At 33.6% G+C, this 27879-nt stretch overlaps 2 protein-coding genes across 2 annotated transcripts in view; both read right to left on the reverse strand.

The window, feature by feature from the left end:
* Positions 1 to 10603: 10603 nt before the first annotated feature.
* Positions 10604 to 14902, reverse strand: LOC146745986 (tyrosine kinase receptor Cad96Ca-like). Its single transcript, XM_085499286.1, has 8 exons — positions 14770 to 14902; positions 14398 to 14611; positions 14179 to 14289; positions 13191 to 13345; positions 12267 to 12340; positions 11888 to 12005; positions 10805 to 10901; positions 10604 to 10684 (listed from the first exon to the last, which is right to left on the reverse strand). The coding sequence occupies exons 1-6, from the start codon at positions 14794 to 14796 to the stop codon at positions 11969 to 11971; spliced, it is 618 nt and encodes a 205-aa protein (XP_085355412.1). The 5' UTR covers positions 14797 to 14902; the 3' UTR covers positions 10604 to 10684; positions 10805 to 10901; positions 11888 to 11968.
* A 1934-nt stretch (positions 14903 to 16836) lies between these two features.
* The window catches only part of LOC146745987 (neural cell adhesion molecule 1-like), a 36687-nt gene continuing 25644 nt past the window's right edge, over positions 16837 to 27879 (reverse strand). The window contains exons 7-10 of the mRNA XM_085499458.1: positions 21934 to 22191; positions 20976 to 21242; positions 19927 to 20223; positions 16837 to 17108 (exon numbers count right to left, since the gene is read on the reverse strand). Coding sequence (XP_085355584.1) covers positions 16837 to 17108; positions 19927 to 20223; positions 20976 to 21242; positions 21934 to 22191 — 1094 coding nt within the window. The remainder of the gene's footprint in view (positions 17109 to 19926; positions 20224 to 20975; positions 21243 to 21933; positions 22192 to 27879) is intronic.

The following is a 27879-nucleotide window of genomic DNA, read 5'->3' on the forward strand; positions in this document are numbered from 1 at the left end:
TCCCTTTCAAATATATGTTAGTATTATTGATTCAATATTTTTATTTCGTAGTTGTTTTCAATAAACTGGACATATCATCTGGTCAAATCAGTGTACGTTATATAATAATTGCTTTGAACGACACAGTGTTTTTCTATTACAAGTGAAGCTTATATAAATACAAGCAGCTAAAGACGTGTATCATGAATTGACGTCACTGTGTAACGAAGCCTATACACAACTCAATCACACTGTGGTGGCAGTATTGACAATTTTGCTCCCACAGTGTCTGAATTGTTGAAATCTAATCTGCAAATCAAAGGTATTGAGGATATGAAACTAAGTTGCCAGTCGTTACTTCAAACATAAGTGACCTTTGTGTTAACTTGTGTATCGGATTCCATCGTATTCGATGGTTGTTGAGCGGTTGGATTAAAGTGTATATTTAATGTTTCCATTCAAAACTATGGCACATATACTCCAAAAATCGCTGTTTATGTAATATCCAAAAATAAGATAAATACGTTCATTTATATATGTGTGATTGTGTGTATAATGTCGTTATTTGCCATGCACAACGACAGGGTATCACACAAACAAATATCCAACTCATAGTCATAAAAATATAAATCAATGCATATATAAAACATCGTATATTGGGCCACCATAATTTATATCAACACAAACACTATCAATGCACAATTTAAAGTTATCTTAAATATGGTAAATTTTGAATCTATCCACTAGTTCACTAAAACCATAAATACTTATGTTATCACATGAACATTCGTGACTCACTAATTGCTAAGCACTTTACATACTTAATGCGCTCTTACAACATGCAGACGATAGGAACAAAGATGAAGAATCGATTTTCATGCGCATCTTTAAATTATTATATGGTATATAAAAATACAAAAAAAAAGTGTTTATTTCAGTTCTACAAGAGTTCATTATTTAATATCCATATTTGACATATATAACTCATAGAAAGAATGACAATGCCGTAAATTCACAACCCCTTTTGAATAGTAGACAAAATAATTCAGAAAATTCTTTGGTAAGAAATCTAGACGACCAAGAAAGGAATCTATCTATGAATGACGCTATATGGAGTTTGGATATCAAATACAAGTATGGAATGTCATCTATAAATGTTGGCAAATGTCATCAATGACTTGTTATCAGCAAGAAATATTTTTTGATGAAAGTTATTTGATTGTAAGCAGAATTATTATTTCTAGTAAGCTCAAGTTGACAATCCTAATGTACGGACATGCTATTTTTTATCCTTTTATTTTCCTTATACCACGTCCAACCCCATTCTGTTAGTTACCTTTACACTGCGCTGACATTAATTTGTTATAGTTTTGATATGTCTTTATAAAATAATGATCACGTTAGAAAATATCTTTATTATCTAATAATCACATATATCTGTTGGATTATAATTCCAAACACGTTTGGACGATTATGCGTTCTGGTTGGGGTTGTGATTCGAATAAGTTGCGAAATTAACGACCGAATGACAAAACGTTATTATGAGCATAAATCAAAATAAGTTAAACGTTATTAGCTCGAAACCATTACATTTATTTGCAATGACAAATAACTTGTGAGCCCCCCCCCCGCCTCCGTCGTTCTATAGACCGGGCGTTTCCTCTGTATGATTTTGGGTCATAAAAATCTATACAATCCAAAAATACTTGCCATTGAAGACCTGAATAGCTATGTGCATGTCAAAGTTCATGAACCCGGATATTTCAAGTTACTTAAGTCACAGAACCACCATGTTTACTTCCATTTATATTGTTTTGGCTGGTCTTACAAGTGAGTACATGGCATTATACTCAATATAGTAGTGATATAGACACATTCCATTACTGCTCGAAGGGCCCGTCGATAGGCATGTTGTCGATGTTCAATTAAATTATCTTCACTGTGTAGTGTAGACATTTATCGTATGTATATCATTTCCGTCGTACTATTTTACACATAACAGCCAGAATATCATAGTATTTACTAATGGAATATTATTTAAATCATTCACTACTTTGTATTTTATATGAAAAACCTCAGTAATTAGTAATTCAGTTTTTACATTTCGTTACTGATATAACTCAATCATAATCTGTAGAAATAAATATATACATTATAAACACCCGATCACACATTATCGCAAGCAGTCGATATTCTATGCAACTACGTACAACTCGAGTTTCAGTTGATTGTGTCCATGCCAATGCCACCGTTTGTATTCAATTTGTTTCATTTTCTCAGCTTCTGTTACAGTAGCAGTGTATGTTACTCTACCAGGTCAAAATACGCGTTCTATTTTTACGCGTTAAATTTGGCTCTTCCGTTTCACCCCTCCGGCCCTCCAGAATGTTCTACTTCCGCAGCCTAATCGCAGGTTTTTCGAAAACGTCTAAAAAAACACAAGAATTAGTAGAAATGTTCCTGTTTTGGGCAGATTATTAATAGAGAATAATGTTTTTATTACAAAAATGCTGAAAAATCGTGGTTTTTTGCCTTAGTTATTTTTTTATTGGCGAAAAACTGCGAACTCGGCAAATTTGGTTGCACAACTTCCCTTTATCATGTACACCAAGCGACACCGATGCCAGCTGACTGTGTAACCATTATACATGTCATATTTGGATTCTTCATATGGACACAGCCGCAGAATACAGCGCACCACTCGCGAAAGTACATCCATACCCAACAAACACCAGGGCGATGCAATGGTATTCTGTCTTATTGATATCTCATGTTATGATGTGGCTATACTATTATGTGATGTAGGAACTTTATTATGCGATCTTGGTAAGTTATTACGTCGTGCAGATGTATCATGCCATGAAGTAGGTATATTATTACGCCAGTTTAGAAACACTAATATGCAATGTTGATATACTATTACCTCGTGTAGATACATCATGATACGATGTATGTATATTATTATTTAATGTAGAAACTTTATTACGTAATATTGATGTGCCATTACGTCGTGTATATGTGTCATGACATGATGTAGGTATATTATTATCTGATGTAAACACTTTATTGGCAATGTTGATAGGTCATTGTGCCATGTTGATATATCATGACATGACATTATAACGTGATGTTGATATACCATCGCGTTGTGTGAATACACCATGACTACTACATACCATTATTTTATGTCAATGTTTTATTATATAATTTTGATATGTCGTTACGTCATGTCGATATGTCATGAGATGATGTAGATGTATTATTATGTTATGTAAAGTTTCGGGACCCTGTGAAAAATCTTTATCTGATTGAGTCATACGCACTGGTCTTGTTCCAATCATGCACGACAAAGCCAAAATTACTATTTGGAGTTTAGGGGCGTCAGCAACTGTCATTTCGCGCACTCGAATAAAAAATAAATAAACACACGGTGTCATTTGGGGCCATGCATTGAGGAACTGACCCCTTTAGAGCATTACAAGCGACCAAGCTGCATATATCTATATCACGTCATATAATGCCATGTGCATCACATGTGTATCGTCATCGCATAATGTAAAATGTACATCAAGTAACGATTTATCCGCACTATTCAATGTCACATAAATATCATATGTCATATACACATCACGTGATGATCTCTCAGCATCACATACCGATATACCTACATAAAATAATGACATATCTCCATTGTCATATAATTATAACAACATTATGTTATAAATACAACAATAACAAGCCATGCAAGGGACAGTCCCCGTTAGTTATCAAGTTTAAGATATATAGTTTTGTTTATAGTAATATAGCTGGAATGTAACCATGTCAGGAATATGATTTGTTAACATTAAAATGATTGACATTTGTATCTGATCGTCAAACAAGTACTTGACCATATTGAGAGATATTGCTCTGGAACAGCATTCAAAATCAGCCATTTTGAATACATGTATATATATATATATATATATATATATATATATATATATATATATATATATATATATATATATATATATATATATATATATATATATATAACGATGTATAATGGATATATAAAATTTAAATATAATAATTCAAAGCATTTAAGAGATATGGCTCTAGAAGCCCAATCATTAAAACAAAATGGCTGCCAGTCAGCCATTTTGAATCCAATCTGAAAAATAAAATTACGAGCATCAGGAACCCATAATGTCTATTGTATGTACCAAGTTTGAACGAAATCCACCTATAAATTCTTGATATTTGATGATTTTTTAGCACAAAAATGACCAACATTTGGAATAGGATTGTCAAACCAATATATCCGTTTATCTATGACATGATGTATAATGAATATTTAAAATTTGACAATATTATCAGTCAAAACAAGTCGGAGATATGGGTCTAGAAGCCCATTCATTAAAACAAAATTGCCGCCAGACAGCCATTTTGAATCCGATCTGAAAAATAAATGATGTGCACCAGGAACCTGTAATATCTAATATATGCACCAAGTTTGAACGCAATCCATAAATGCCAGAAATGCTTGATATTTGATGATTGTTTAGCACAAAAAAGGCCACCATTTGGTCATTTTGAATAGGATCGTTAAACTAATATATCCGTCCATCTATGACATGATGTGTAATGAATATTTAAAATTTGAACATAATCAGTGTAAGCAAGTCAGAGATATGGCAGGAGAACCACATTCATTAATACAAAATGACCGCAAGTCGGACATTTTGAATCTTATCTGAAAAACAAAATTTTAGCATCAAGGTCCCATAATGTCTAATGTATATAACAAGATTGAACAAAATCCATCTGTAAACAGCCGAGAAATGGTTGATTTTTAAGATTTTTTAGCACAAAAATAGCCGCCATTCGGCCATCTTGAATCAGATCGTGAAAAAAATGATGTGCATCAAGATCCCATAATGTCTAATGTATATACCAAGCTGGAACAAAATCTATCAGTAAACAGCCGAGAAATGCTTGATTTTGATGATTTTTTAGCACAAAAATAGCCGCTATTCGGCCATCTTGAATCAGATCGTGAAACAAATTGACGTGCATATGTATAATATCATGTATGGTATATGTGTGAAGTTTGATTGTGATTGGTCCAGGCATTTATAAGATACAGGTCGGGACGCACGGATAGACGCACGCACGCACGGACACACGGAGGTCAAAACATAAGTCCCCGTTTTCGGACTGCGTCCGAACGGGGACTAATACTATCATCTAACGTCATCATGTAATGTCAAAATAACGTAATCGTAACATCGACATCACACAATGCTATACCTCCTAACATGACATAATAATGATATTTCAACATTATGTAATGTCACAAATACTTGATAATATCATATTTACATCACGAAATATCAACTTAATTTATATCTACATCGCATAATAATATGGGCACTCCCAAACGTCATAACTGGAATAAGTACATTATGCCAGGTCACGTTAATACAATGTCATGTCTTGTAAACTACGTTTAGTTTACTTTTCAAAAATATCAAAATGGCTCACATTGTATTTAGAATTTCATTCGTGGGTATCACGTGACCCCTATATAGAACACATTGATAATTGTAGTGTGGGAATATGCGTTTTTGCTCATTTGCACATCGATAGTGGAAATACTCATTGCATTTTTAGTTATGTAAACTATATAAACTGCAGTTCACAAGATTGAGATACACGCAATGACGCAATGTTGTAGAGGTAAATAATAACCACATTAGAGAGAAAATTCCATATAAACCAAAACTTACAGTTCATAATTGTTGTCATTTCGATTTCGGGAGTTTACTTCACAAAATTGTGTGGTGATTTGAATGTCTGCGGTCACAGTGGCAATTAATACAGCGCATCGCCAAGGAACCTGACCCAACAGTCTCGGCACAGCAAGGCGATATGTGTTATATTTTCAACAAGAATATTTTAAATGTCATATAATCCTCAGACGACCCGGATGCTGACCTGTCTAAACCTATTTATGTATTCGAATTATATGTTTCGTTTGTTATGGGTTACCAGAGAAAAGTTTAAAAACACCATTATCTTTGGCATTATATGCTCATATGCTCATGTAACTGTAGTGAGAATATATTCATATGTATTGTATACATTCATTCGCCAGCTGACCAAATGTCGATGAAATTAAGAATTGCGAAGGACGAACAATTTAATTTTCACCCACTATAATTGAATTGTATTACTTGTCAAGAATTCACACATTTAACATATATAAGCACAGTGATTTTCATCAAATTAATCTACATCTGACTGATATTACAGTATGCTTGGGGCATATATGTTGTCTACATGTGTGAATACAATGTTCAATTTATATCGGTAATGAAAATACCAACAATGTCACCCCGAATAAGCTATTTCGAACAAATTCGTTTAAAGTTAATTGCAACCAAAATTACGTGCTAAACTCTAGTTAGTTTTTTTGTGTAAAAACTACAAGTACAAGTACTAATCGTATATATTGTGTGTTATGCTATAGGTACATATTACATGTTAGCATGGCACGGCTATGTGATTACCTTAATTGAAATATAAACCACCACATTTGTGACGTATTGCATTCAAATTCATTTTGTAAAAACAACAACCTATTAGCAAACAATGTATTATATAGAAGTCAAATGCGAACAGTGTCGAATAGCGATTCGATGCCCTGCCCAAATTAGGTTTGCGAAAGAGAGAGATTGAATTCACCTAAAAGTATGTCGACTGATCTGGCACATGGTTTCGAGACCTTCAGCCTTGAGACAAAAATAGACCAGAGCGATTCTTGCTGTGGCAAAATTAAAATATTCTGGTAACTCCCTAGTTGCATAACGCACAGTATAGTGATCGTGGGCTCATGTGGTCACATGAGTCGGCTAAATATCAACTCAAGATTATAAGACTTTGACATGACTCTAATTTGGAGGATCTGCTGGAGCCTTAGAATATGCAGGATCGTATTTTTACACAATTTTACTGGCACAATGATATTAAAAGGGAATGCCCAATTATATTAAAAGATACTGCCATGTTACATGTTACATCTGTCAACGTACCACGTACCTAAAGGTTAGTATTCCATTCAAACGTGTGACTATAGATCTATAACTTATTACTCTACCCGGTATCCAAAGGCTACTCTACTATAAAAGCGAATGACTGAAAAGCCTTGGTAAGAATTTATAGCAGATTTGGGATTCCTGTACAAGTCCTTACTGATCAGAACAGACATTTTGCGGGCGAGCTTATGATGAAGGGCATTCATTTGCTGTCTATACGCAGACATGTTATTACTGTATATCACCCATACTAGTGGATTATGTGAAAGTTTTAATGGAGTATCTAAAGCCAAGCTTAAACATGTACTAAGTGGCCAACGGACTGGGACTGCAATCTATAGAAGCAGCTCGGGCGAGTTTGTTTTTTATTTTTCATTTAAACTCCCATATGACTGAACTGCGTAGTACGATGACCATAATGAGGTATCTATGAACGGAGAATATCTCAGGTCCTGAGGGGAAAACCAATTATGAATACATACTTGATTTAAGAAATCAGTTAGAGAGTAATTTTTGATTTGCACAACAAGAATTTGGCAAGTCTAGTGGCAGGATAAGAACCAATTTGATAAACATGCAAAGCTTAAAACATTTGTCATTGGTGAAAAGCGAATGACTGCAAAGCCTTGGTAAGAATTTATAGCAGATTTGGGATTCCTGTACAAGTCCTTACTGATCAGAACAGACATTTTGCGGGCGAGCTTATGATGAAGGGCATTCATTTGCCATCTATACGCAGACTTGTTACTACTGTATATCACCCAGACTAGTGGATTATGTTAAAATTTTAATGGAGTATCTAAAACCAAGCTTAAACCTGTACTAAATGGCCAACAGACTGGGACTGCAATCTATAGAAGCAGCTCGGGCAAGCTTGTTTTTTATTTTTCATTTAAACTCCCATATGACTGAACCGCGTAGTACGATGACTATAATGAGGTATCTATGAACAGAGAATATCTCAGGTCCTTAGATGAAAACCAATTATGAATACATAATTAATTTAAGAAATCAGTTAGAGAATAATGTTTGATTTGCACAACAAGAATGTTCTAAGCTTTACATGTTTATCAAATTGATTTGCACAACAAGAAGTGGCAGGAATAAGTACCAATATATGACCTTTCCATGGCCTGCCGTTGTATTGCATTCCATGGTAGTTGCTAGATGTACGAGTTCGAGTCGGACTAACTAAACTTTAAAATAGATGCTTTAGATGATTCCCCAGTTACAAAGCGTCGGCACACAAGAGAAGTAGGAATTCTGTTTTTACACAATTCATTAGAACATAGTCTCCTTGTATTGTATTATGTTCCCACACAAGGAAAGTATTCGAATGTATGGCGCACATTTTCAGAATGAGGAAATACTAAACTTGACGTAGTTTGTGAATTCATATATTGAATGTTGATGAATTCAATTTTGCTTTCATGACTGCTGTTTATATTGGGTACACTTAGTAGGTAACACACACTACTACAGACAAATCGTTAGCAAGTATTAGGAACGTGCAATTGGAAAAGCAAAATAATACGATAAAAGTTTTTTTTTTTCATGTGATTACCATGTGTCAATAATTCCTAAGCTTTATCATTATCATATGCTCAATGCTTGTACTATTACGTACATCATCGTGTTATTTATATTAATTTTCATGTCAATAGCGAATACTCGAGAATTTTTTTTTTATAAATTACAACCAAAAAATATTGTAAACCGATCTCACCATATCTCCATACACACCGTTTATTTATATCAGCTTGGAGAAAAGAATGTTATTTTGAATCATTCGTAAACATAAAATTGAGTTTGAGCAAAACAACGTTTGTTTAGAGCAAACTAAGTAGCCTTTATTTGAAGAATCAATACAAATTACCAGCATAAACATTATAGGCATTCTATGGATGTAAGACAAATTACTGTATTGTAAAATTTATATGGTCATGTATTTTAACTTAAATTGCAGATGCAAATATTATTAATATGGTTGGCGATGAGACAATAAGTTTATTCTCCCTACATGATGCTAAAGTAATGCAAATAAAAAAGCGGCAATAACTGAAGATACATGCAGTGTACAAGATAGTGTAGAACTATACAGAGCCATCGGAATTTCGAGATAACATTTCTGTGCTGAATAACTAATAGGGTAAGAACAAGTAGAAGTTGTCATTCAAACACAAACCTGAATTTGTGTTAAAATCTAGTTGTCTTAGATATAATTGTCTAAATGGTCATCGTCAGTTTCCTTGAATGAAAAACTCAATTTGGTCTTTCTTTTCAAACAAAATTACAAGCTTATGTTGTGAGCATGACAAATGTATACAACATGGTACAGGTATTAGTGAGACTTTTTCAAGTTATGTTACTTCAAGTTATGGTAATCAGTTTCATTAATATTGTTACAGGTTGTATGAATTGTATTTTTCCATATAATTTGGAATTTGTGCGGTATTCATTGGCGGATGCCAAGATAAATAAAGTTTGATAAATAACCAGTTTGACCGTATTCATATCCTCAAGCAAAAAAATGCATGTGAAATTTGCACAAATTTTATTTTTAATTAATCAAAATTAGAATTATTGTAATTTGTATTCAATGACATTTATTAAGAGATTGAAATGTTTCGCAAGCGAATTATTAATTATGATAATATAATTAATTCTCATTGCTAAACTTTCTGTGGTAGATCAGTGTAAATAGTGAGCATGTGTACAAAATTATACTCGACTATTTACAATAAACACCTTTCCTAAACATAATTGAATTAATATACGCTATAACATATGATAATAACTGAAAAAAAACACGCTCATTGGGTATATCAAGCTATTATGTGATCTGAGTATATGTTGTTACAATTTACTATTAGCCGTAAATTATTATTATTATAATCAAATATTATGCAACACTTAGTCAAATAATTTGAATTTAAAATTGTTGCTAGCAATATTATGTAAATCCCCCGGATATTCTGCGAAATAATTCATGAACGTAAAAACACATACAAATTCAGTGATATGAAATAAAAGTTGTTGATGAATAATACTGTAAAACTTGTATGCACTGTCACCACCAAAGTTGTTCGTTCCAATTACAATGACAGCACCCTATTTGCTATCAAAATTGATGTTCACATACTGTTGATTCTTCAGAAGAGAACGCTGCTGCAAGAAACAAAATAATTGTCATCGGGTTTAAGAATAGCTAAATGAAATCTAGAGGAACAACTAGATGCTCAGTAGAATTGAAGATATAACTAATAAATTAGTATTAGTACCGATGTACAGGTTTCTTAATCAGGTTTGTAAACGTCATGTTGCCGCTACACAAACACACATATCTAAAAATACAACGCTGCTACTACTACTGCTGCCCTCTGTTCTCATAAAACACTCATTGTTTGATTAGTAGAACAAATACAGTTAATATATAACTTATATACATAGACTCCGGTATCAAATATAATATTTCAATGGCATACACAATATAGAGTTATATAATGTACTTATGAATGTGGTTCACCTGTTTTTTCAATAAACCTTTCAATGTTGTTATGATTGTAGAGAATGTCGGTCGTTTGTTTGGATCTTGTCTCCAACATGACAACATCAAGTTGTATCTACAAATAAAGATTAGAGAAAATATGAATATATAAATGCAAGATTGTGATTTGTTGTTTTTAATTCTCATCCACCCAATCTACGTTATCATATATCATCATGACTGGTGAAATAAATACATGTTACTGGTACAGTGTTCTGGTTTTGACATTCGATATCCTGCTTGTATCTTCCTAATTACATCATCGTCTGACATTCCCTGGTAAGGTTCGCCACCTGAAATATGATTACAGGAAACGACAATTATTATACGTCTAGCTCTGTAAACTATGGCGCTGACCAATACAATAATTTACAGGAGTTATTGCACTTTGTTTAATCCTGATATCTGTACCTTATCAATGAAAACACAAATAACCACGCAGCATATATGCCGAAGCGTATGCTGTATGAGAAACTGAATTCGGGCATTTTGTTCATATTCTTATTATTGTATTTTTAAACCCCAATAATGTTAATTCTGAGATTTCGTTTCGTACTCAATCGACCGTAACCTTTCATTTATGCTTTAATAAACATCGTAATAACGAACATAAAATACAATCAAATTGATCAGCGGGGCTTAGATACAGCTGCTATGACGGAACTCGTGGATAACCAACGCCAACATTCCCTCGGATACAAATCACTGAATATTTTAAGTTCTACATGATTTGGGTTCTGATTATTGGTAATCCTGACAATTATGTCCCCGTTCCAACGCCAACATTCCCTCGGATACAAATCACTGAATATTTTAAGTTCTACATGATTTGGGTTCTGATTATTGGTAATCCTGACAATTATGTCCCCGTTCCTTGAGGCGGACATTGAAACATCAGACTGCAGGCGGTATGGTGAAGCCGAAGCAGCGTTCGATATCATGCAAATTATAGCTTATAATAAGCCACTGACATTTGGGCAGCAATGGTGTACTGCAAGTTGTAATCTCCACCTAATAAGAACATTCTACCAGCATACAACAACGTTGGCAAAACATAAATAGTATCTAGCGCAATACTATAATTTGTGCGTCGCTAAAAGTGTTTGGTACAGTGAGTATATGACGACTTATCTCCTTGAATATGTCAAACATTAATTTTTCAGACACCTAATATTTGTTAGTAGTTACAATTATTACGACGTACCATGTGTGTATAATATATGTTCAATTTGCGACTAGTAGCTATTTACATATTTCATAATTACATGTTACAACTCACCTAGAGTACTTATCTCCCACAAAACAACACCAAACGCCCAAATATCAGTTTTAGAAGAATAATTATCATCAGAGAAAAGTTCTACTGCTTTCCAACGATGCTGAATTCCAGCCTGTAGCTTTAAATTTAAAGTAGATTGAAAACAAAATTTATTTCTGGGTAAATAATGAGACAAGACCATTTTAATGAAATATTTGATGTCATCGACAACATGATTCGTTAAATTTTCTAACAGGTTCTTCAGTTTATTATCGAGTTTGATATTGTTTGAATATGTTGTTAATTTCACAATTTACAGACTCTTCTACATATTGTATCGCTACTTGTATTTACAAAAGTATTAGTTACGGCGGTTGATGTATTATTTCTGACAGCATACTTCATGTCTGTTATCTTGCAGATGTTCGCTTCTCCAACAATAATCGTTTCGGTACAAAGGTTTCTGAGTGTAATCTGTTGAGAGTAGAGACACGATCTGAATAAATTGAAATTGAATAGATTGTATAAATTGATGATTATATAAATTCTTGTTATTATCAAGGAAACACATTTGGAAAAACAATAATTGAAATATTATTATTCAAATGGCCTTCTATTGCTACAATGCATATACACATCATATATTTAAGAAATAAAACACCGCATCAGTCGGGTATAAGATATTGAACAGTACTGAGCTGCAGACAATCATTTTCAAATATGACTGCCTCTACCGTGCTAGAATAAAATAATCTTTGGAACTAGGTTATTGTTAGCGACGATGTGCAATTGCCATATTCGACATAACTTAAAATATAATTTTAAATACATCTGTATATATCCATGACATGATTTATAATGAATATATTTAATTTCAAATATAACAATCAAAGTATGTCAGATATCGCATTCATTAAAAAATGGCTGCCAGCCTGCCATTTTGAGTTTCATCTGAAAAACAAAATATCGTGCATCAGTTGAATGTCCAATGTAAGTACAAAGTTTGAACAAAATCGATCGATAAACGACCGAGACCCGGTTCCGGAATTCCAGAAATGTTTGATTTTGGATGATTTTTTACCACAAAACAGGCCGTCATTCTGCCATCTAATCAGAGTGTGAAACAGATTAATGTGCATATGTATGATCTATGTATCAAATTTGAATGTAAGCAGTCCAAACATGCCTGTAGAACATGTCCGAGTGCAAGCAATCCATATGCATCCGAACGGGGACTAAACACATTTGATATATGAACGTTTTTACTATATATAAATAAATCCGTTTCAAATAACTAAGCAACAACATAATACTCATTCTTTACATCACGTGTTTCCAAGTGTTCCATTGCTTCTGCTATTTGTAATGCATATACGAGTACGTTATCTTCCTTTTCGTCGTTAATGTTCTTTGCGCTTTTCAATAATGTATACTTAAGGCTGTTATTTCCGATGTAGTCTTGTACGAAATACGGTGGTTCTAATAAAAAAAGTTTAAAATAGAATCCCGTGAGATGAGGACATTTAAAGCGCAGAGAGTATGATACGAATAAAAAATGAAAATTTAGGATTAGTTTTAAACAGGGAGCCTTCAGTTACTGGATTCCAGTTTTCAGACCTACAGTGAGAAAGCAATTACACAGTATGTAATCGAATGATTATATCTTTGTTAATTACTAATATACAAAAAGTTTATATTTGTTTCGCTTCTCAGCTAGAAAATAAAAAAGGTGCGTGAACACCGCAAGTTTCAAGTGCCTGAGCGTTGTCAGAAACAAGTGTTCGATGATACATTGCACGTGTCCAGCATAACGGACATTACCACGTCTATATAGCTACAGGAATGTTGATTTCTTGTAATTGTTTTAATAAATTGAGCACGTCAGGTATTTTGTATATTGTACAGATATTTTTGCATACAGATTATTTGATTTGCATCAAGACAGTATCTTGAGATTATCTTACAATTTAAGTACTAGCATTTCTAGTAATTATAATATTATTATCACTGATTGTAATTCTAATATATTTAGTAATTGCTGACTGAGGTTTACATGTTTATCCCCGTCACGCTTAAGATAACTGAAGTGAAGTTTGTTGTTCCGCCAATCCGTAATCTGGCGTTGAGATAATATTATTTATAAAGTATTCTGAATGCTTTATTTGTTACAAGTGATTAAGGCGTGCACACCAGCAGTTGCTTCTACCTTTTTAAAATACATGAAATAAGTGAGGCGGAGATTACATTAATCTTTGCATAAATACCAAAAGTAAAACAGTGGAAAAAAGAACCTAGCTAGTTTATTAACTAACCTGTTACAGTAGAATATCCTATTAGTGTTAAAATATATGGATGTGGAGTTACGGTCTTCATTATGCATATTTGGTTTACAAAGATATCTTTCATCCTCTGACTCGCATGTCCTGAAGAGAAAAGAGAAACATAACAAGACGTTAATTATTACAATGACATCAATTAGAACGTTTCAGCATATTTGCATGCGAAAGACATTCCATTCATATTACTCTCACTTTTTAATCTCTCTACTTCGACACGTGTGACGCCATCTCTACCACCAACAAACCAAGCATCAGCCACAAAACGCTCACGTTCTTCATCGTCATGTAATGCTTCTTTGAAATGTAACCTGTCCGGTGGAATTTCCCATATTTGTTCACCAAGTTTCATATATATTTCATTTCTTGGCTTTTCTTTATGAAGATCTTCATATACACCTGTATCATTCTGGATAGTAATGAAATTTGGTAACATGACGGTAAGCGTGCATGGGTTTGCGTTTTACAAAATAGTACGTAATATCACGTGACACATAGGTCAACAGGCCTATACCATGTAACATCATATAATGTATAACTATTGCAATTCAAAATATATTTCATTACCTTGACGGAAATTTCTTCCATAGGCATAATAGTCGCATATTCTGCTGATGAGGTATTAGTGTGGATAGAATTTTTTAAAGCCAATGAACGGCAATCAGCTTGATTACTCGGCGTTTCACCTTGATCTTGTTTCTTTAATCCAAAACACTGATGTGAACGAATAATAATTATAATAAAAGTTCAAATAAGCATTACATGTCTCCAAGTTAGGACAATAATGCATATAGCATGTACACATGTACATGTACATTTAATCAGCATAGATTAGTATGGCCATCGCTGCTTGGAGTGACTTATGATCCAATAAATGTATTCTGTACACACATTTTATGTCAACACATGTACATTTGTAGAAATAAAAAACTACTCAAATGACATCGTAATTTGCATAGATTAGATCAAGTTGAATGACACTGTCTGCTTGTACTCAATCGAATCAAGAAGATCACACCATATGACTTATTGTTTGAATTGGGCCATATATATTAAAAAAACAAATTTCGCATCAGATGCTATTTCAAGCCTGCGATATTTATTTTAAAACATCTTACATCATTTTTTAATTAATCTTATGTGGCAGGCAAACTATGTGTCCACGTGCATTGAGCTTTCCATCAGACTGCTGGCGATACATATATGCTACAATCAAATCTTCAGGTCAAAGAAGTTAGCGGTAGAGGTTAGAGGTAAATCAAATATGGCGGCGACATTCACAAGATAAGTAAACTTGTTATATGTGAAATTTCCAGTACATTGGAAAAGGACCATCGCCATCAATGTACGAGCAATAGAGCAATTCAAGGATTTTACAATGAAAAACATTGATGTGAAGTTAGTATATTACTATAGCGACAGTTCACATACAATTTACCTTTACATCACGAGTGCGTTTCAAATAAAAATAGTATCCAACTACAGTTCCCGCAATACAAACCAATAGAACAATAATAACACTCAAGATAATTCCAATGTAGTTGGTGCCTGACTTATTACCTGTAATAAAACAATAATAAAAAAGTGTTGATTATTATGTTTTCATTCATGATTTTTCGGGCAATATAATTTGATGGGATAATCCTTATAGTTATTTGAATCCTTGTCAAAATCTTAAGTGGAAACAAAATATTAGTAGTGTTTACTAGCTTCTTATAGTTTCGAACTAAGAATCGCAATTCAAATATCTGGAATATTATGTATTTTTTCATATCTCTATGAAATTATCCGACATACATGACAACCTAATTAGAAATACTTCCAATTTAGCATGAAATGAATTTACTTAGTGTTGTTATTCTTGTTTATTATTTACATGGGTTGTAATCAAAATAGGGGAGGTATATTAATTATACATTTTATATACAGTAAACGGGAGGCGTAATTTTGACTCTGATGATTGGTTGTTAACTGGGGGCATTGATTAAAAAAGGGCTTCCACTCAACTTCACAGACTTGTGGTTATATAAATTGCATCATTTTGGTGCTAAAATAAGCTGTTCATCGTGAAATATGTTAATTTGGTAATATTTGTAATTTCAATTATCAGACACAATATAATCTGTCAAACTCTCCTGCATGCCTTTCAGTTGTGATATATATATAATATGTCTTGAAAAACGATTTATACTCAAAAGACATGTTTTTCATGCACGTTCATTCATTGTTTCAAACAGACTGTATATAAAATGACTATTAATAATCGAATTGTAATTATCTTAGATATGCTTTATAATTGAACTTTTCATTATTTTGTTCACAAAACATATATTATTTGTAATGGTAACCTCCAATAATGATAATTGAACATACTTGTCAAGGTGAAAATCATGACCTTAACTATTGGTGGCTACAACTAATTAATAAGATTTATATAGTATGTACATATATATGCAATGTTATATGTTTATATTGTGAATAGATATAATGTCACTAGTTTTATTCACCAGTCACTAAACTTTCGGAATAGACCGTACCTATTATAACAAGAGTTATTTGACGCAATGAAGTTATATACTTGTAATAGATCCATTTAAAAACCTATCAACAAACACCCACATGCCTATTAACATATTACGGAATAATTTTCATACCTGGTAATAATTTCACTACAGCAATTAATTCTTTTAAACAATGATCTCCATCTGTTGTACAGTATGTTATTCTGTATTCAGCATTCACATCATCCACTACATATTCAAGTTGACTGTCAAGTACACATTCTTCTATTACGACCCAACTGTCATCTACAAGTTTCTTTATTTTCACACACTGATAAGTACTATTCTCATGCTGTGTCCATGTTAGTTTACCAGTATCTACATTGAGTTTAATGGTTGGTTTACCTATACATTTAAAAACAAAACATATATTATAACTATAGAGAAACATGTCAAGGATGGAATGTTTCGAGGAGTTAATTGCCAGTGAAATAATAATAGAAGGCTTTTTTCCCTAGCATTATGATTCGAGTCATTGTCAGGAATCATTTTGAAATGCAGAATGAAATGTATTTAACTATCCATCAACATCAAGTAGATTTCCGAAAGAAACACAGAACAACACATCGCATCTTTACACTACATACTATAATCAAGAAATACCAGTCACACAATAAATCAAAGAAAGCTTAGAAAGAACCCCTGTGTTCTAAAGCTATTAGAGGCACTACAAATAAGAAATACTGTAATTACTATATTAGAAGCACATCATTAATTCACATAAACCAAAAATATATTGTCTACATTGTCTATATTGTCTATATTGTCTTCGACTGAGATATTATGTTATGCATATGAATGAGGCCACATGACCATACATTGACATGTGGTATATTAGTGGTATCTCTTGTCAAATGCCCCCAATATAGCACTAGTTTCATGTCTATGTCTGAAGTTTTATGCATATTATTTATACAAGATGGGTAATTATTATACATTGATTACTACGTTAAAATAATCGGATCTGTTGATTATCCAAACGCACCTGAAGATAGCTGTAGAACAGTAGCACATGTTTGCAAATACGGCAATCAGTAAACACATAATTTAATCCTGAACTATACATGTATATTGCTTCTTGCCGACCACCTATGTACCATGTTTCATTGGAATATGTTAAATGGTACTCGAAAAACAAGTGAAAATGCTTAAAATTGGTTAATTAATATGCAAATTAAATCATTATTAAGCACAAATTTCAACCAAAAACTAATGAGGTCTGTGCATTAATTAGATCATATTTGTACCAAGCTTTATTTAAATCTGTTAAATAATTATTATGCAAATTAGATCATTAATGTGTATATATTTAGAACAAAAACTAATGAAGTCTGCACATTACCCAGATCTTTTTTGTATTTCATCAATATATGTCAAATAGTTCGTGAGAAACAAACATCCTCTCAGCTAAGAAAGCTTTGCTGTTAGAAATGCACATTTTATTGAACATATCATCAACTAAATGAACAAATATGAGATCGCTCCACCCGAGGTACCTTTTATCTATAATAACAAAGTAATCAAACTTGCTGTTATTTTAAAGATTGAGAATTCAAGATATCATAACAAAATGAACAAATCAAAGGGAGGCCTATCTAAGATACCTATATGTTCAATATCAAAACAATCAGACCTGCAGTTTTTCCCTAAAAAGTCAAAAATATCACTTTTTACAAAAAATTTAAAAAATGCGTGAGATCCACCTGTACTACCTATATGTATACTATTAAAGCAATCCGTCTTGCATTTTTCATCAAGAAGTCGAAAATATTAATTTTTACCAAAAATGACAAAAATATTCACCAAAATTTGAGAATTATAGATATCATCACGAAAAGAACACACCTGTGGGAAATATACCCAAGGTATATTTACACTACGTATCAAAGCAATACGGCTTGTAGTTTTTTAAGAAGTAGAAGTTGATGCAAACACCAACGCAATTGACTACATATATATATCACTCATATGATAAGCTCTGCTTGAAAGAGTCAACGGCGAAGCTAAACCTACTAACCTAAAGCCAACAAACGACCTTGCGATCGGAAGAGCTCCGCTGTAATTGACACGTGCAGAGGGCAGTGATTGCAATAACCCCATTATTCAAATATATCCAAAATGTGACAATTGATCTTGAGATAACCTTGACCTTTCCTTGAAAGATCCTGATTGAGTGGTGTGACTTCCTGACCCACAATAAACATGCAATCAAACATGTCACCTTCAGATGACTCTGACCTTGAGATGACCCTGATCCGGCCTTCACGATTGTTGGGAGGTGTTTTAGTCCCTCCCACCCCCACTGTTTCGTATCATCCATATAAAAGCAGCAAACGTACAAACCATGAAATTACTTTGACCTGAACCATTTCTGGAAACATTGGCCCATTCAGTTTATTTTCCAAAACATGGTGTACTGAGGAGGCCTAGCGCTTCCAACTGACACAGTTGTCTACTAGAGTCCATGCATTATACATAGCCCATATAAGAACTGAACAATACCCCCCCAAAAAATCATAACTTATAAAAATAGAAATATCTTCACCAAATGAATTATGAATTTCGAAGCGATGTGGCATGCGGTTTCAGAGAACAAGTCGGAAATGTGCAAAACTGAGAAAGTAAAAATAAAACTATTTTTAACCATAAATGACAAAAATAATCTACCAAATCCGGAAAATCTATATAAACAGCTCCACTTTGTCATACATGGTGACAGCATATTTAAAAGTTGACACAGACAACGACGATGGACAATCACTAATGCGATTAGCTTCACTCAACAAAGTCTACAGTGGAACTAATAAAACAGTATGGAGCAAAAATATATGCCCCAAGAAACAATGCACTTCTGGTCAATGGGTGGCGAAACGAGACAACTCATTCATGACAAAGCATCTTCAAACGTGTTCAATGATAAGGAAATTATTTTCTGATCAGTGGCATAACACGAATCCTGGGTGGTGTAATCTTGAATTCCAATCAACTCAGGCATGATAATAACTTGACTTCTGCAGTTCACAAGATTTGACGTTCTACTGTTACGTCAGTTCTATTTTCAGTCAATCAATAAATTACTCTGCAGCACTCGATTGCAAGGCAATGCCTGCTACATTTTTGTGTTGCACACAAAAAAGGTATTCCGAACAACATGATAACTTACCATATGTCTTAAAACTGTAAGTGTTTGATAAATCTCCATTACCAAAGCTGTTTGAAGCATGTGCTATGAATTCATATGTAGTTCTAACATTTAAACCTGTTATTGTCAATATTTCATTCACACTACCACCACCATCTTCTGGCCATGGTTTATAAGTCATATTATTCGCAAGACCATATTGCAGGTAATAAACAATGTTGTCTGGTTCACCACCATCAAATCCTGGTATTATTTCTACAGTAAGTTGTTCATAACCAGTCTCCACAATAACAATGTTCTTTGGTGGTTCAGGAGGTCCTACCAACAATGATAATTAATATTAAGCAAGTTTCGTAGAAAGAACTGAGGGTATAGTTATATTTACAAATACAGATAGAATATATTGCCTTGTCAGTAGAAGAGCTGAAAATAAGTTATTATTATAAATATTACCCACATAAGACAATATAAACCAACTCAAAAAGTACATGTGTACCTGTGTTTCATCTGTTGAGTGGTTCTTGATATGTCAGTGAAATTTGGTCAAGAATCCTTGTACAATTATTTTAAATGGGAACTGCGTGATACACGTTGATTCATTTTTCATGGTACAATTTTAATATGCATGCCCATCCAGAAATAATCTCCTCCCTGAATAAACTGACATTTTAAAATAAATAAAACGTATACCAATACAGGAAATAATTGTGAGTCACTCAAACACATAGACAAGACTGCTGAATGTAGAAAGTTATGCATATCATATTTATTCACTTATAACTGGTGCATGATAATTTGGGTTGTGAAGAATAATAAAAGAATCATGAGCCCAAAACGAATAATTAAAATAATAATATTAATATCAATAAAACCCAGCTTTCTACTAATTCAAGCAGAATTGCAACATTTATGCATGACACTAGTTTGTGTTTGTTACAACTCTTACATGTACATGTTGTTACCAGTTCTCAGAGATACATTATCAGCACATTTCCTGTTGGTACCACATCAATCAAAAATACTTGCTCAACACTACTCTCAATAGATATTGTAAATCCCAAAAAAATTACCCGTTTGCACCAACTGAATCTGAATAATGACTTCTCCAACACTGTTTGACGCTGTAATATTGTAGAATCCAAAATATTCTTCAGTTACCTCATCAATATAGACCACACTGCTTGATGATGAATCAGTTTTAATGCTTAATGTTACATTTCCATTCTTCCATTCACTGAAGGTGGTGAGAGAAGGATTTGCATCTACAGTTAAGTTCATTACAACTGGTTCACCAATTTCACCAGCAAAAGTGTTTTTACTAATAACAGTAGGCAAATCTATGAATGAAAAAAAAAATGAGACAAACAATGCTTAGAAAATACTTCTGCATGCTCATAGCTATACTATCTGAAAGAGCATGAGCCACCATAATATACAGGTAGAATAATTAGTTCATCATAATTTATTTTTGCATATTGAAATATCAGAAAACAATGTCATTTTTACCCCATTTTTTGATCGAACAATTACCCTACAATAACCATACCATGCCCAAAAAAAACTGAAAGTGCATATATCACCATAAGATGCCAGTAGAACATGTATACTAGTATTAATTTCTACAAATTTTGAACAAAATTACTCAATGAATACCTAAATACCAGAGAAAACTACATTTTTTAATTCTCATTTTTGACCAAAACACTGTCTAAAAATACATGGATTACCATAAAATTTCACCTCATTGTGTAATCAATTATAAATTGTTGTATACTTGCACCCATTTTAACCTATATGTAAAACCCATACCCAACATGTCCAAAAACAAAATTCATGTTTATCTGTGCAATTTAGTTATATACCGATCTGTAGTGAATTTCATGAAAATCCATCAATTTGAAAGTGTTTTAAGAGTTAGTAGTGAGACACACATTTTTAGTTTGTTTTACCAAGATGACTTAACATGCTGAAATCCAAAAACAAAATTGAAAGTTTATGCAAGGGCAGATTCATTTGCAGTATACTCACATTGTACATCAATGATTGTGAATGACTTCCTTTCAGTTACACCAGTATACAAAGTGTTGGTAGCTATACATGTATATTTATCAGCATCATCTCTGTGAATTTGAGTATATTCCAACAAACTATCATCTTTAATCTTCACACCATTAGAATCCTCCCATGTTACTGTAGCCTCAGGATTTGAGCTGACATGACAGGTTACTGTCAAACTCTCACCTTCAATTATTGTTATTTTATCAGTTAATGTAATAGTTGGTGCATCTACAATACAAATGAGATAAATTATATGTATGAATATAGACAATGCTGTTTTAACCTTAATGTTATCTTTGGGGTGGTTAAGATGGTATGTACATTTGGTTGCTTGCACTTCAAGCAGGAGATACTTGTAAACAGTCAATAAAATATTGTAGAACTGTAAATGCTCAACATGTTAGAAGAGATATTCTCCTTTGAATTACTTAATATACTTGACAGTTTCTGTGTTCATAGTGGAAGTGGTAATGATAATAAAACAAATCCTTTTTTATCTTTGAATATTTAAATGCTTGTGAGAATGATGATACATACGTACATAATATTAATACTAATTATTAAATAAAATTTGATCAAAAGTACATGACAATGTTTAATGAAAAAATCACATAAGAAAGAGTAGTGATGAATACATGTTCATAACAAAGAAGAAAATGCATAATTCATACTTTGATCATTTTCTTTAAAAAACATGTTTTAATATGAGTTTAAAATTCATTAATATTAGTACACTGTTTAATTTCAATGGTAGAGCATTTCATAACAATGGTACAACCACAGCATAAGCTCTTTCACCGCAGGTCATCAACCTTGACTGTGGTACCACCAGAAATGAGACAGAGGCCGATCTCAAGACAAAATATAATTGCACATATGGAGTTCACCATATTCCACAGATGTATGTTGGTGTTTTATATCCATGTGCCTTAAATACAAGCAACAAAACTGACATTGTTATCCATTTTTAAATTTATCAAAAATTACGTCTGAACACTGACTGACACAAAAGTACAATCAACCTCAACCGAGCTCAGATTGACTTTGTAAAGTGACATGGCTTACCAACTAACACACTATCTGTTTATACAGAACGCACTTAATAAATTCAACCACCTAAACAAGACAACATTTCAACACCTTAGGATGAAGAGGATCCAACTCGCATGGTAAGGTGATGAAATAATCATTTTTTCAACATGACTGTAGCGTAAATGTGGCATACAAAATGTCAATAGAAAAATCAAGAGCTTGTGTAGCATGACAATGAAGGCGCCTATGATGATGAACGTCCACAAAGGATGCAAGGCATGGCTTGTAGTGTTAACGCAGGTGTGTCAATATAGACCTGATATGCTCAGACATCTTCCTTTAGCCTTAATCAACCAGTCTGGCAGGTTTGTTTCTACTGTGATTGCCGCTGCCCCTCTTCTGAAGCTGTGGGTTGTGTATACGTGGATGTTGATTCCGGCTCTGGTCAACAGCTCATGCAGGTGAGTAGTTAGGTTTTTACATGTGAGCCAGCTTTCTTCATTTAACTGGAAAGATTGTGTTTGGGTTGACGAAACTTGTAGCTCGATTGCACATGTTATGCCGGGGTGACATTGTGTTTAATTTGCCAACCATAGCATAAGTTTGTAGAATGTTAATAGTGATAGGTGGTCAGGGTTTCCTTATCAACCTTTTGCTGCCAAGTAATGTGTGTGTGGTCGGCGATGTTTGGTTAGCCAGAGTTGGTGTGTACCGGTATACAACTTTAACGGTTTGTATGTTAGGCCACTCTGAGCCAGGTACGTGACAAATAGAATGGTCAATTTTGAAAGAGTTCCCTTTTACAGCGACAATGGATATTGTCTGGACAAGGTGTGTGATATTTGGACTTCATGTTGTACCTTTCTTCCAGATGTAGACAACACCTTTATTATCACAGTGAAACAATATATGTTGACCATGCAAGGAATTTCTCCTAAATGAACAAGCGATGAAAATAGGATAAATTTGTTTCCACTTGATGGTGGTTTGGAAAAGTTGCTGGCCATGATATGGTGAACCAATGGTCAATGTAGAATCCTGCACAACCCATGGAGGCTGATGCATCTGTTAAAAGTTCAAGCTTCAGAGCAGATGACCAGTGTGATTCTAAGAATGATGCAGAATCATTCTAAGATGGTGGAAAATTGCACCACCACTGAACATCTAGTTGAAACTTTCAGTCAATGCTGCCATACCATTAATGTTGGCAATGTATGTGATGAGGTTAATCAAGCAGCAAAAGAAAATGCATCCAAGCAAAGCTCAAGGTGTCAATCAGCGACAGGAGCTCTCGTTTCATGCTGGAGGTTTTATGGAGTCAAGTGGGAAGTACTTTTAGTAGGTCATGTAACTTGTCGTCTGGTAGCCTGATGACCATTTTTACTATATCAAGTTCAATCTTGAGGAATATGAACATAGATAAGAGGCCTTTGACCCTCTGAGATGTTGCAGTAAACTCTTTGTCTGGGTGGTCATGTAAGGATAATGCTAAGGTGTGTAGTTTGAGTGGTGGTTGATATTGGGTTAGCTCCACCACTGCGAATTAATTAACTGTGGTCGGTGGCAGAGGCATTTGTTAATGCTTCCAGCTTGATAGGGACTGCTGCATGTACCATTGTTGAATCTTCAACAGATCTGAACTGATATTGCTGACGATGTACGGTGTTACACGGTAGTATGGGTTTGTGCTGATTTGCTGGTTAATGATGCACTCCATGTCCTTTCCTGCCTCATAAAGACATGTCGGAATAATGAGTTGTGGGTATTGTTGAAAATGAAAACAATCTATATAAGAATTGGGGATCTTCCAGTTGATTGATGGATATCATGCTGCTTTCATGTGAGCGACTTATCATAGGCAAGCAAAGCTTCGAGTTGATAAATTTCGGCCTTTGATACGATAAAACGAGAGTAATTAGTAAGTGGATGGATTCTGACGGAAAGTAGTCTTTAGGCATGGAAAACAGAGAAGCACTGAGACCAAGATGCATAGCTGGATCATAAATGATGTAATTCCATGTATGTCTGGATAATGTTTGTTTTCAAAGTCTGAGTGTGTCGAGATGTAGATCACTAGGTACAATGAAATTGTTTGTCTTTCAACGCATCTGTATTGCAATTTATTCAAAATTCTAATAGGGATTCAAACGCAATAAAGATTAGTATTGTTATGAAGATTTGTACGGAGAATGGCAGCTGATGGTCCTGCTGGCATAGAAAGCCGAATGGCCCTGTGGTAAGGGCCCCGTTTGTTTACATATATGTGGTTAAATGTTGCATTACAGCTCATGTGCAGCAAAGTACAAATGTAGTTCAATTGCCAAATCAATTATCAGTACAAGACAAACACTTGAATGGGGAGTTGGAGATTGCATGGTAGCGAGTTGTGCTGTGACACTGATTTTCCAAACTGATTAAAGTTTGAGATTAAGTGATGTCGTTTACATGCTGGAATAAAGCAAGTGCTGTAGTGATTCAGGCTTTAATGAGATCATTGATATTACCGGCGTGTTCTAAAATTTTCTTATTGGATGAACGATTTAGCGTTGACCCTAGTTGCATTGTGCATCATAGTAGAATCAATGAGGTGGACTGGTCTCCATGTAGCACAAGTTAACTTTTTGGTCAACTTAGCTTTTGCCATGTTGAATGTCAGTGTTTTTGGGTAAAATTATCAGTAAATGATCAGATTCACTGAAGGCAGATGAATACTGTGGAAAATGTGTTCAGGTCGGTTGCTGAAATAGGAATGACTACACTAAGTTAAAGCAAGATACCAATTTTCCAGTCCCACAAATCAAGTGAAGATCATAAGAAAATGAGGTGACGTCAAGGCGATATTCATGATGAATGCCGTAGTGACCTTTTACATTTTGTCCCTAAAAATTGTTATTCCATGTGAATTACCAATATGCCAAATTTTAAGATTCTATAGCTATTCCTCCTTGTAGCTCAATACTGAACATGCATAAATACATAATGTGTCGTGAAAATGCACTCATATTGTGCGTGTCACAAATGGAATGCAGCTGCCAAATCTGAAGACCCTTGCTACTGCACGCACACATGCATGCACGCACACGTACACAAACACATTCACTTCTGTCTTCATCCTGTAATGCACTCTTAGCAATACATGTATATACTCCAGATTTATCTCTCTTAATATTATTAATTGTGATATACTTACATTGTACATCTATACTAATTGTAGTTGATACACTTCTGTCTCCATCACGTAATGCACTCTTAGCAATACATGTATATACTCCAGATTTATCTCTCTTAATATTATTAATTGTGATATACTTACATTGTACATCTATACTAATTGTAGTTGATACACTTCTGTCTCCATCACGTAATGCACTCTTAGTAATACATGTATATACTCCAGATTTATCTCTCTGAATATTATTAATTGTGATATACTTACATTGTACATCTATACTAATTGTAGTTGATACACTTCTGTCTCCATCATGTAATGCACTCTTAGCAATACATGTATATACTCCAGATTTATCTCTCTTAATATTATTAATTGTGATATACTTACATTGTACATCTATACTAATTGTAGTTGATACACTTCTGTCTCCATCACGTAATGCACTCTTAGCAATACATGTATATACTCCAGATTTATCTCTCTTAATATTATTAATTGTGATATACTTACATTGTACATCTATACTAATTGTAGTTGATACACTTCTGTCTCCATCACGTAATGCACTCTTAGTAATACATGTATATACTCCAGATTTATCTCTCTGAATATTATTAATTGTGATATACTTACATTGTACATCTATACTAATTGTAGTTGATACACTTCTGTCTCCATCATGTAATGCACTCTTAGCAATACATGTATATACTCCAGATTTATCTCTCTTAATATTATTAATTGTGATATACTTACATTGTACATCTATACTAATTGTAGTTGATACACTTCTGTCTTCATCCTGTAATGCACTCTTAGCAATACATGTATATACTCCAGATTTATCTCTCTGGATATTATTAATTGTGATATACTTACATTGTACATCTATACTAATTGTAGTTGATACACTTCTGTCTCCATCACGTAATGCACTCTTAGCAATACATGTATATACTCCAGATTTATCTCTCTTAATATTATTAATTGTGATATACTTACATTGTACATCTATACTAATTGTAGTTGATACACTTCTGTCTTCATCCTGTAATGCACTCTTAGCAATACATGTATATACTCCAGATTTATCTCTCTGAATATCATAATTACGAAGATACCTCAAAGTATGCATGAAGACAGTACATCAGGAGTATCGACTGACGCACAGCAGAGGTCGATGCGGCGGCATACTGACTGAGTGTATACTTTGAGGTATCTTCGTAATAACCTTATTATTATACATATTTTCCTTCCAAGGATACATCATGGGAATGCCAAAATCCAAAAAGTTTACAAAGCGAACTTTTTTCTGTGGAGTCCGTTCAAACTCTGGTGGCAGCCATGTTTGTTTTTATTATTAGAATAAGCTTAAGCGCATAATCATTTCATATTTGGAATTTGCATTTCCTAATATCGTAGGATGAAAACACTGCAAAATTACAGCACGCTGTAACAGATGTCTAATTATTATTTGTGATATACTTACATTGTACATCTATACTAATTGTAGTTGATACACTTCTCTCTCCATCATGTAATGCACTCTTAGCAATACATGTATATACTCCAGATTTATCTCTCTGAATATTATTAATTGTGATATACTTACATTGTACATCTATAATAATTGTAGTTGATACACTTCTATCTCCATCATGTAATGCACTCTTAGCAATACATGTATATGCTCCAGATTTATCTCTCTGAAT

The sequence above is a fragment of the Saccoglossus kowalevskii genome, chromosome 5, assembly GCF_978046115.1.
Source record: "Saccoglossus kowalevskii chromosome 5, keSacKowa6.1, whole genome shotgun sequence".
Classification (NCBI taxonomy): domain Eukaryota; kingdom Metazoa; phylum Hemichordata; class Enteropneusta; family Harrimaniidae; genus Saccoglossus; species Saccoglossus kowalevskii.